Source organism: Electrona antarctica (assembly GCF_951216825.1).
Source record: "Electrona antarctica genome assembly, chromosome: 3".
Lineage (NCBI taxonomy): Eukaryota > Metazoa > Chordata > Actinopteri > Myctophiformes > Myctophidae > Electrona > Electrona antarctica.
Genome location: NC_136808.1, coordinates 1227213 through 1239998, shown reverse-complemented (window position 1 = coordinate 1239998; position 12786 = coordinate 1227213). Strand labels below are relative to the sequence as shown.

The 12786-nt window shown below is 41.0% G+C and overlaps 1 protein-coding gene across 1 annotated transcript; it reads right to left on the bottom strand.

Moving 5' to 3' along the window:
• Positions 1-8226: 8226 nt before the first annotated feature.
• On the bottom strand, positions 8227-12376 carry LOC306920912 (taste receptor type 1 member 3-like). Its single transcript, XM_079497900.1, has 3 exons — positions 11932-12376; positions 9538-9808; positions 8227-8385 (listed from the first exon to the last, which is right to left on the bottom strand). Exons 1-3 carry the CDS (start codon positions 11977-11979, stop codon positions 8351-8353), a joined length of 354 nt encoding a protein of 117 aa, XP_079354026.1. The 5' UTR covers positions 11980-12376; the 3' UTR covers positions 8227-8350.
• Positions 12377-12786: the final 410 nt, after the last annotated feature.

The window sequence follows — 12786 nt, the reverse complement described above, 5'->3', positions numbered from 1 at the left end:
TCTGCTCTGCTAACGAGGACAATCTTGTTGATAGCAGGTTGTTGTAGAGAATATGTTAATGAGGAGAATGCTGTTGATAGCAGGTTGTTGTAGAGATTATGTTAATGAGGAGAATGCTGTTGATAGCAGGTTGTTGTAAAGACTATGTTAATGAGGAGACTCTGTCTCTGCTGTCAGTGTGTGTGAGACGGTTCTACCTTTGATTCTCACACAGCACAGCGTTTAAACACAGCCTGGCTCCACCCCCTGAATCTCTAGCCACGCCCATTGAATCATATGTTTCAGGTGATTCAGGTCTTGTGACTCTTTATCTATGGAAGTCTCTCCGTTTAAGATCTGATACCGCGGCTACGGCCAATCAGCACCGTTTCAACTCCATGACGTCAAACAACGATTTCTTCCAATATAGATTTCCAAAAATATTTATTGCCTCCACCAGGCCGAAGGCATGGGGAGAGAGTATGTTTTGCACTCCGTCTGTCCGTGTGTGTGTGTGTGTGTGTGTGTGTGTGTGTGTGTGTGTGTGTGTGTATGCGTGTGTGCGTGCGTGCGTGCGTCCGTCCGTCCGTCCGTTACCAGCTAATCTCCGGCACCGTTAACCCGGTCGATTCCAAATTTTGTACACACACTCCTTGGATGCCAACGATGAACCTCTGCCCCAAATTTTCCAGAATGGCCTGTTATAGCGCCACTAGGAGGCCGACCTTTGTAAAACACATTTTTGGATATTACTGGTCCAGATTCTGCCCAGAAATCCCGCAAATCGTTACACACTATCTCTATAGAGCACCGAAGTCCTGACGTCACTGCCTTCTACTACCAGTAGAGGGCAGTGAGCGCCATGGTTCATGTATGTTTTTATAAGCATTGTACTCTCCATAGGGGGATTTTAGATCGCCTCATATAAGAACTGTGTTTGAAAAATAAACCGATCACCCCGGCCTTTTCACTCATATGGATATGAAGCATCGACTGAAGGTGGAAATGTACAAATATACCCAAAGAGTAACAAAATAAGCGTTAGAAACGAGCCAAACAACCCAGAGACTACATTTCCGGGTAGGCTGCATGCTTCTGCCCGCAGCCCGTCGCACAACAGAAACTGAACGTTAATTACGTTAACGTTAAATACGTTTATTTTTATTTTTATTTTATTGATATATAATGTATCGTGGTTAGTACGAGTCGAGTCACTACCAGCTGAGCTTACGTCAACGAGGAATCTCAGGAACGCAATATGTTGACAGCTGGGCGTGACGTATATGCTCAGCGACATTGCATTCATATGTAGTTTCAAGGCTTTTGCGGTCACATTAATTCCATTTTCTCTAGAAACTGGCTGTATCAAATATGAATGGACATCATTAACGACGCACAGCCACTCCCCTGAAAGAAACGCCGAGGTGGTCGGTTTATTTTTCAAACACAGTTCTTATATGAAGCGACCTAAAATCGCCGTTTGGGGATCTCAATGCAAATAAACAAATACATGAACCTGGAGATTGACGCCCTCTACTGAAAGTGACGTCAGACTTCGGAGCTCTATAGTCATGTTTTCAAGACGGATCTATCCGATATTTCAGATTCCATCCTAATTGGCTAACATTGGCTTTCAAATTTTGCAAGATTGGCCCGTTTTGAACAAAAAGCCTCAAATCATGAACGGAGCATGCAATTTACGTGAAAACTTTCGTGAAAAGTCACTTATGTGAGACTTTCCTACTAGGCTGAGGAATATATCCCACCCTTTTCACATTGGCCTGTTATAGCGCCACCAACAGGTGGATATTTGCTAAACACATTTTTGGAACAAAATTCCTAAAATTATCATCTAATTATGAAATGTCACCCTTTTCACATTGGCCTATTATAGCGCCACCAGGAGGCCACAACCTGACCTGCCACGGTGGAGACATAAAAAAGACATTAACAAATACTGTACACTTTTCTTGAGAAAACAATTCTTCCTCCTGATATAATAATAATAATAGCCTACCTGATGATCATGTTTTAGGGTGGAAAGAAAATCACTGCACCCCATCTTTAAATATTTGAGTAGAGTAGAGTAGAGTTACGCAGATATAAATAAAGACAGATAAACATAACTTAGGAAAATATTTCTTTTTCACTTTCTGCCTGTTACAGAGTGTCAGGCTAGCGTTTAGTTTCAAGTCAACGGAACGTATAGTGTAAAAAGTTAACCCCTTCCCAACCTGGACTCTGCCGCGCTGTATGCCATGCAGGGTTCATGCACTAGGCCTACTATAAAAACATACTCAACTGATCCACCTGCTGGTTGATTTCGGAACTAGTTTTCCAATATGTGCAAAAGGAAAAGAACAGCTAAATGAAAACGGACAAGACCAATGGCACCCGACTGTACATATCCAACCGACTCGATCGCATTGCACCGATCACAGTACCTTTTACTCACCCAAGATATCATCAATAGCCAATAAGGGTCATTATTTTTACCTGACAATACAATACGACTCAAACTTAATACATACAGGTATGTTTTACGTGTAGCGTCTATTAATCTAACCTCTAATATATTAAAGTCTAACTCATGTTGCTATGAATAGGTGACGTAATGATGATGTAAAACAAACTGTGTCAAAACAAACTGTTTGTTAATGGATTTAATGTTTGTGTTAGGGACAAAACAAACATTAATTTCTCGTCATTGTCAATGGCGTTTTTAGAACAAACATTGAACTAAAAACAAACATTAAACCTGTATATATAGGCTACAGAAGATAGGCTACTTCTAAGTATTAATAATGAGGGTGTCTTACACCGCTGGTCTGGGAATGTCCATATTATATGGACCCTTTTTTAAAAGTTTTCGGGCCGGGTAGGGCGTAAAATGTGTACTCATTATAGTAAGGCCAGACGGGGCCTCGGGCCAGCCCAGTTAGGGCCCGGTTAGGGCCCAGTTAGGGCCCAGGTAAGGGCGGGCCTTCATTTTCCGGCCTGTTGAGAACTCTAGTTGTAGATAACTATGGGTCGTGCCCGTCTAGAGTCTGAATGGACAGGAATCAGTCAAAAGGGAGACATCGCAGAGGAAGGACGGGTGGGGAAGGATCAACATATGGAATGACTGTCAGAACAGGTCAGCATGGTGTCGGTGAGGTCAGAGGAAGGACGGGTGGGGTAGGATCAACATATGGAATGACAGAACAGGTCAGCATGGTGTCGGTGAGGTCAGAGGAAGGACGGGTGGGGTAGGATCAACATATGGAATGACAGAACAGGTCAGCATGGTGTCGGTGAGGTCAGACGTAGAGCTGCTGCCGGCTCCATATGCAATGTATTGCAGTCTTCTCCATCTAGGCTATAGCTATTGGGTCTCATAAGGTCAGTGTCGTGATCTTCATATAATATATGAATATATTTGCAGGTTTTCATAGTAATATGTCACTATTATTATATTAATAATTGCGCAAGCAGAGCGCGCAAGCAGTTTTCGTCCAGTGCTTCGATGCGTAGGTCGCCGTTTGATGTGTATGCGCCGTGCCAGCGTATGACGTAATGACTACTTGTGCTTGATATGGCAATGGTGTCAGATTACATACATGTATACATAGGGGCATTACCTTTAATCCTCCCGACACTAAAACATAATTATCGTCATTACGTCACCATTGAAAACCAATTACACCCTAGCATTGGGTCCTCTAATCCACATATGTATTACGTCATCATTGTTGTACCATAGTTGTACCAGTTATACCCTGACGTCATATGCTGCTACGATACATACGCATCAAACGGGGCATACGCAAAGTAACCACAGTATACCGCTAATCAACTTACAAATTACATATACATATACATAAAGGCATTTCCTTTAATCCACCCGACACTGTACTTGCGCGCTCTGCTTGCGCACTAGTAGGCCATTTATGGCCTACTTGTGTGCAACAAGCAAGTAGGCACTTTTATTATTATTAAATAATATGAATTATTATTATTATTATTATTATTATTATTATTATTATTATTATTATTATTATTTTTGTGGCCTACCTTTGTAGGTAGCTAGAACTACAAATCATTTCCTATTCCTGAGTCATATATAATGAGCAGGTGATAAAAAAAGCATCATCAATTAGAGCAGACAGTTCTCACCCCCTATACCGGGAATATGAACTCCTGCCATCCGGCCAATGGTTAACCCATTTAGGCCTGACGTCGAAATTTAAAAAAGAATATATATTCAAAGATTTGTGCCGCATTTTCACGATTTTTCAAAACTAGCAGATCTACAAGCTCGTAGCGCGACACTCGGTGGTGCGCTATGAGCTTGTAGATCTGCTATTTTTCAAACGCTAAAGTATAACACAATGCTTAGTTAAAACACCAAAAGGGGTTCCCGTCCAGAATGGCTTTTAAAGACCCGTTACTAAAACAGGTACAAATTCTCATCCGGGCCATCAACAAGGGAAGCAGGAGGAGGTAGATGTAGTTACACTCGGTGCACTTTAGCTGTAGTTGCTCTTTATATTTAATGTAACAATCTGTATCTTGTGATAATGTATACGTATGTCTGTTGTTGTTGTTATGTATGTTAGACTGTTTGTAATGTCTTTAAGAGCTTTTATTATCTGCTGTAAAACGAAGGACATGTGAATAAACTGGACCTTGACCTATGCATGATAGATTAAAGGTAATGAAAAATACTGTAAACCTCTTATAATACCTCTACACAGAGAATGAAGAGGTGCCACTAAAATAACCCAACTTAATCTTTGGGAGGGTAGTCAACTTTTCACTAAGCTTTTTTTATGATAGACAATAGACGTGTGCATTGCATCTATGATTGGATCAGTAAACCTTAAGCTTAATCTGGAAGAAAACGGAATCTACTAACAGGGTTATCGACAATCAAAAGGTATCCATATATATTTATTGTGATAATGTACAATACACACAGAGAAAATGTATCATTGTTTAATATTATGCCTCTATGTCTTGGTGGCACCTCGACCCATGATGGACTTCTTAGTGTTTCTCTCGGGTCTCAAAAGGATTGTATAACACTTTGGTCCGAACAGTGCGACCAAAAGGCCAGAACTCGACGCTAAAATTGCAAAAACCTCCACCACATCTGCATATTTGCCCGGAGAGCTGATATATGCCGGAATGAAGGCTATCCACACGGCGCAGAAGATCAACATGCTGAAAGTGATTAACTTGGCTTCGTTGAAGTTGTCTGGAAGATTCCTTGCCATGAACGCTAGGAGGAAGCTGAGGAGTGCCAGTACCCCAATATAACCTAGTAACACTGCAAAACCAACAGTCGATCCCACAGCGCACTCGTAGACTATCTTATCCCTGTGGTATTGTGAGTTTCTATGAGGAGTTGGTGAGGAAGACACGAGCCAGGCTATGCAGATTATCGACTGGATAAAAGTAAGAGCCAGAACTGTTCCTCTCTGCTGCATGGAACCGAACCACTTCATAATGTCTCCACCCCCGGGCTTGGAGGCCTTGAACACGGCCAACACCACCATAGTCTTGACCAGGATACAGGAGACGCACAGCACAAAGCTGATCCCGAATGCCATGTGCCTCAGCTGACAGGTCCAGAGTGTGGGACGGCCGATGAACAGAAGTGAGCACAAGAAGCACCGTTTGAGAGACAGCAAGAGGAGGAAGCTGAGTTCCGAGTTGTACTTGTTGGCGCGCACCATGGGTGTGCTCCGATGATAGATGAAGACTCCCAGGACAATGCCGCAGATAAGTGTGCCCAGCAACGAGATGGTCGTCAAGGAGATACCCAGCGCCTCGTGGTAGGATAGGAACTCCACGCTCTTAGGGACACAGTGGTCACGCTGGGGATTGGACCAGTAGTCCTCTGGACAACTGGCGCACTCTGTCGAGTCTATAACAAAGAGGGGAAGATTAAAGGGACCGGACGTCCTAAAGATGACCCACCCGTACATCGTTAAAAATGTAAACATATACCAGCAGTTTTTGGCAGCAAATTTTTATTTTAGTCATAGTCTCTTGAATAGTTTAAGTTGTGAGCTTGTAGATCGGCTATTTTCAGCATGCAACCGATTGTAAAATGACTTATACGGCATCTCTTGTCCACTAGTCCCTCCCTAACATTTTAGTCTATTTTTTTTTTTTGACGAAATTGTCAATACATTTAGTCTTAGTTTTAGTCATCATAGCTCAGTTTTTATTTAGTTTCCATTTAGTTTTCAGTCAGTGGAAAAAGGTAGTCGATGAACATTTTTCGTCTTAGTTTTAGTAGACGAAAAAATCAACACTGCCTACCAGTCTCATTGCTGATCTCTCCCTCAGAGCAAGCAATGCAGTCAAAGCAGCAGACAGGTTCTCCTTTCCTTCTGGCCACACGTGTTCCAGGGGAACAGCTCTCACTGCAGACAGACCGAGGTGGCTACACAGAGGAAACGGGAATGATCGTGACTTCACGTCTATAAACTATTACCATTTCTTTTAAATCATGAGCATGTATATGACATCAGCTATTCTAGAATGACTGAAGTGACCTGCGTGGATTTAAAGTTCCAGAATATTCTGTCTTCGTCGAGGATGAGTTCTTCACCTGCGGAGGCTGACTTCATGAACACACCTACAGTGTGAACCTTTGTGCTTCCATCGGGGAGCCACACCCAGTTGATGACGTCATAGACCGGTAACGCGTCTCCGTTCTCGTCGAATGATACGTGGTCGCCAAAGGATGTGGTGAAGTTAATCTTTTCCAGTTAATACACAAGCTATAGAAATGACGACGTGCAATAGTATAAGAGCAAGAGACTTACTACAGTATATACAATATTAGTATAGTTAGTCTGACAGGGACTGTTTATGGTATTAACTACAACCTTGCAGTATTAAAATCATTAAAAATAAATTAATCAGATTAAAAATGTTAACGCAGGCATCCTATAATCCCATCCACTCTGCACTATATCTAGCCCTATCTGGATGAGGAAAAAACACAAATTGGTTATTGCCATAAAAGGCTGCACAATTTTCATAGGCAGCGGCTCAAATCACATAGCACGACAACGGGGTAACAGGCAGAGAAACACCTCCTGCCACTTTTTTTTGTTATATATAGAATGTAAACATACATATGCATACGTATGTTAAATGTATACTGTATATCCACCTTCTTTCCATAATATACAAGCGCTTATTACACGCTTATTACATGGCTAACTAACATAAATTAATACATTGACCCAAAACACAACAAAAAAAGTATTCCATAAGTTCGCGCTGGCTGCGTCTGCCCAGCTGCAGGGCTGCAGCACTGTCAGAAAACAAGGAAGTGAGTTGATCAAATAGAATCCATTTTCGGGGTCCTGCTTCGTCTATTTCTCGCTCAAATGTTTTCAAAAACATTTTTAAGAGCAATGTTTAGCTGTAAATTACATTGTGTGTCACTAGTGTGTGTTTACATGGCTGTTATGTTGGAAACGGCAGTAAATCAAGCGGGGCGCAGCCGCGCAGCTGGTGGTGCTCAGAGGGTTTGATTAGGCAGCGGTCATTATACAGCGGAGCGGTCATTATCATCACATAACTCACCACTGAATTAAGCGTTTGACCAATCAGAATCAAGCATTCAACCAAGCCATGTAATAATCATGATTAATTAATTTTTAAGATGTGATTAATCTGATTTAAAAAATGTATCGTTTGACAGCCCTAATATAAACATGAACTATTTTTGTCCCAGTATTCTGTGCCTATACTCCCATTCTTGTGGTCTATAAATCAAAGAAGAAGAAGAATACTTTTATTTCACTCTGTTATGTCAATATAGTTTATGATTTTTACATCGTCATGCTATTATTCATCATTACATTTTAAACTAGAAAAGTCGCAAGTGTGGTTTCCGCAGTCGCTTACATAGCCCCCTCCCACTAATATTGTAATTTATGTCTTTATAAACGATTGTAAAACATAGATTGGTTATATGTATAACGTAACCAACAACAGCCAAATAGCTACTACAAACATTATGCAAAGCTCGGCCAATCACAGCAGAAGTTAGGTAGGTTACTCCGGAAGAATAATAAAGGTGACAATAACTATAGTCTGGAATTAGAATCCAACTACAAACATTAACAGGTAAATTGTCTGTAAACTGGCACAGCTGTGCCCAGTGAAAGGCCCTCTTCCTGGCACACACTGCAGCATGTCACGCAGGGCGTGGGCCAGAGCGTACACAGCCTTGTACACGTTGTACTCTTCCCTGAGGTCAGACACGTCCAACAGGGTGGTCTCTGCTGTCACCAGGTCCTCTCGTCCAGTACACACCTTTCCACCAGCGTCCACCCACTCTGACGGAAGGGGTGCAAATTTACACCGAAATGTGTTCTCCCAAAACTGTCTCACCTGGTGGGGGAGAAAAAAGCAGAACGCAGTGGAAGTTAAGCTTAAATCAAATACGTTGCAGTGTTGATTTTGATTTCGTCGACTAAAACTAAGACAAAAAATGTTCGTCGACTACCTTTTTCCACTGACGACAACTACATGGAAACTAAATGAAAAGTAAGCTACGGTGACTAAAACTAAGACCAAATATACTGACAATTTTGTCAACAAATAAAAACTAGACTAAAATTATAGGAAGAGACTAGTGGACAAGAGATCGAGTATAAGTAATTTTACACTTGGTTGCATGCTGGTTTCTTCTGGCTTCAAAACGATGGAATGCACTTCCCATTACAATCAGAACTGCAGCCTCACTCCCAATCTTCCGCCGTAGTCTGAAAACCCACCTTTTCAGACTCCATCATGGCCCGTAGCACTTACCCTATACCCCCTTAGATAGCACTTTATGTAGACTTAGATAGTATTTGATACAGACTTATAGCATTATGTTATGTATTATTATGTTATGTAGACAGCATTGCATTGTATATGTAGTCACAGCACTTTGTAGTATATATGTATAGCATAGTATAGTATATACGTATGTATAGTTTATGGGCTCCATTTTCGTCACCACTAAACCCCTTATCCCTAAACTTCTTTGCCTTTTTTTGCAAAACATTTTTGAATAGTTAAAATAGCCAGTCTACAAGCTCACAACGTGTCAATGTAGATTGGCTAGTTGAACTATTCAAAAATGTTTTTCAAAATCGTAAAAAAAGTCAAAGAAGTTTAGGGATAAGGTTCGAAAAGGTGACGAAAATGGAACCCTATATGTATAGTTTCATTATATAGATATTCCACTGTCTGTTACGTTCTTAGATTATACGCATGTTTCATGATACCTATACTTTTTATGTATGTGATGTATTGCCATGCTTTTTGTTCTTGCTTAATGTAAATCGCTCTGGATTAAGAGCATCTGCTAAATGCCTAAATTGTAAATTGATGAACCTAAGAAAGTGATTAAATTGCACTGCAATAAAAAAAATGCTTGCCATTGAATTGCAACGTATTTATATGCCTGTATATGAATGGATGTCTTTGCTTCAATATAACGTATTCCCTATGATCATCAATACCTAAATGAACATTAATCATAATAACCCCAACCTCCTCCATGAGATCCACCATATAGCTCCCGTATACAAATAGAATGACCACACGGGCTGTGGATGTCTTGATCGCGGCGACGATCCTCTGGAGTGCGGCTGGGTCGTGGTCCCAGGGCATGGCCATGCAGATAGGCCAGACAGCCCAGACCGGACCGGGCCAGGTCGGACTGGAAGACTCGAGCGGCGTCGCGGCCGTAGGCGTCGTCGGTGAACAGCAGTCCTGCCCAGGTCCACCCGTACCGCCTCATAATCTGGAGCATCACTCGTATCTGGATTGGAAAAGGAATGGAGGATCCATAACTGTGTTATAGGCTAGAATCTAGCCTAGATAACTGTCTATGAAATTGGGGTCTGGGGACCCCCAGCGGTCCTTGTGGGGGTTCTAGGGAGGGCCCCCAGCAAAGTGAGGACCAGTTTAAACACTTTAGCACTATGTATATATACTTTTTTCTTAAAAAATAAATAAATCATTAGCCTATTATTTCTTTTTCTTTTTTTGCTATTTTCGATTAATGTTGACATACAGTATCTTGGCAAATCTTGACAAATCTTGGGGGTCCCTGGCACAAAATATTTTCAAATGGGGGTCTGTGGCCATATTCATCTGAATTTGGGAGTCCTTGACATAAAAATGTTTAAGTAAAAATGTATTGTACAGCACCTTTCACAGACATCAGAGTCACAAAGTACAACAAAATAAAATACATTTCAAAAAGTGAATTTAAGCAAATCAATACAGGTGTCACAGCACAAAAGCTGTAATCACAAAGACCTATATGTAAAGGCCTGTTTGAATAGATAATAAAAAGATTTAAAGATGTACACGGAAAAAGCCACATTAAGGGGTGCTTTGTGAGTTTCGCCCATATTCTCCATATGCAGACCGCGGCCATTTTACCATATAAGTTAATGGCAAGGTGCTACCTAGGTGCAACTTCCAATGGCAGCCCATTCATCCAAACAGAAAAGTCCTATCTGATTGTATTAATTAAACAACGTCAAACTCACCAACATTGCAGCTGTACGAAAAGCTTGAATTATTACTCTTTCTATCCTCAAAGTGTTTGTTTCATAAAAATCCACTGTAGACATGTTATGAGCTACTTTGTGTCCTTGCAGGTGATTATTTTTCTAAGTGCTGGAGTTTGGAAGCGCTCGTTAGATATCACTCAACTGTCACCAATGCAAGAGGCAGCAGGACATTGCTTTACTGAAAACGAGTGCTTCCAAACTCTGATGGAAACATGGCTGCGGTCTGCAAATGGGCATAACCTATATGGCATAGCCTATGGGCGAAACTCACAAAGGCTCGATCACCTTTAGTACATTATAATCTTATGAGAGGGAAAACATGCAGCATGGCTTGGGATGAGGATCCCAGAGAACTACTGGGCTAGATTATTCATAAATATATGGAGCTGTGAATAGGGACTTTCAGTTAATCAATTACACTCAATAGAGCAGTGTTTCTAGAGAATCTAGACCTTTTTAAAGCTCTGGACCACTAGCATACTCAAGGACCATCCCCAACTCCCCACAACAATGTATTTATTGTATAAAAGAAGGCATAACACCATCATTTCTATTTTAATTTGTTTTATTTTATTAATGAATATGATAATGTTGCTGATCAAGCGTTGTGTGTGTGACACTGCACACAACAAATTACTTCAAGGCCTTAATCAATATTTATTTTCCCCCACATGTTTTTTATTTTAACTACTGTTGTTTTTGTCAACTAAAACTAAGACAAAAAATGTTCGTCGACTACCTTTTTTCACTGACGAAAACTAAATGGAAACTACATGATGACTAAAACTGAGACTAAATATACTGACGATTTCGTCAACAAATAAAGACAAGAGATCCAGTATAAGTCATTTTACACTTGGTTGCATGCTGAAAATAGCCGATCTACAAGCTCACAACGCGTCCGTTGTGGGCTTGTAGATCGGCTATTTACGAGTACGACGTCGTCAAAGCCCGCCAAAACACATTTTAGTCGACTAAATCAACTGTAGATTTAAGGTGGCCTTACACTAGCCGATAATCGGGCATTTTTGACGCTCGGGGGGTGCCCGACTCAATCGGGCCGCTCAAAGCGCGATCGGGATCGGCCCGATCAACATCAAGAATGTTTGATATTTGCTCTGCCCCGCTCCGATTATCCTGTAGTGTGTGGTGCTATCAGATTTCAGATTGAAAAAAATCGGCTAGTGTAAGGCCACCTTTAGTCGTCTAAAATCTTATGATATTTAGTCGACTAAAACTAGACTCACACTAAAACATTCCGGGTGACTAAAATGTGACTAAAACTAAAATCTAAATTTGCTGCCAAAAACAACACTGCTTGATATACCAACAGATGTTTTGTCTGTAGCGGTTGGTTCACCTGGATGGCATCACTAGGGATTGTTCTAAAGAAGGATGGGAACAGCATCTGCTCACTCAGACAGGAGCAGGTGGCAAGGTAACTAACCTGAAAAAGAAACAAAACATCTATTCTGTAATATACTACATTTCTCTCTCTTTTCTTTCCCCCTACACATTTGCCTTTTATATATACTTTATTGAAAATTATTCAGGGTTTACAATGTATGCATTCACATGAAATTTACATGCAGTACAAAAATATAATAAGGCATTTCAATACAAAAGTGCTTTTTTTCTTTCTTTTTTGTCCCTCACAATGTCAATAAGTACCATGGTTTTAGTTTTTTTTGTCTCGAGTCCAGAGCTCTCTGTCTTTTCAGTTCAGTTATTATTTGTTTAACCCATTTTGACCTGAGATGAGGTTCTAAAAATGTCTTCTACATCCTGACAGTTTTCTGAAAAAGCTATGTTTCTATGTCAGTCGTTCTTCGGTTTTTCAAAAATAGCAGACCTACAAGCTCGTAGCGCGCCACCACTGTGCAGTGCACTACAGTCCAGTAAAATTCTTTCTCTTTATGGCAGACATTTTTCCCTCTAAGACCCCATACATAGCAGCATTGTAATTTACATTCATTTTAAAAACCAATTTGTGGCATTTTCCCCCCCACACAAAACTAGAACTCTGGCAGTCTACCAGCAGGTGCAGTGCAGAGCATATATGAGCAGAGTGAAGCAGAGAGGAATCCCTCTCCACACTCATGAGATTCCGCTCCACCACACCACTCAAAATAAATGCTGTCACTATAATCAAAATCACTCTCCACTTACAGTTTCAAGATTTACCCCCATCCCCAGAATCCCCTCACCACACAGA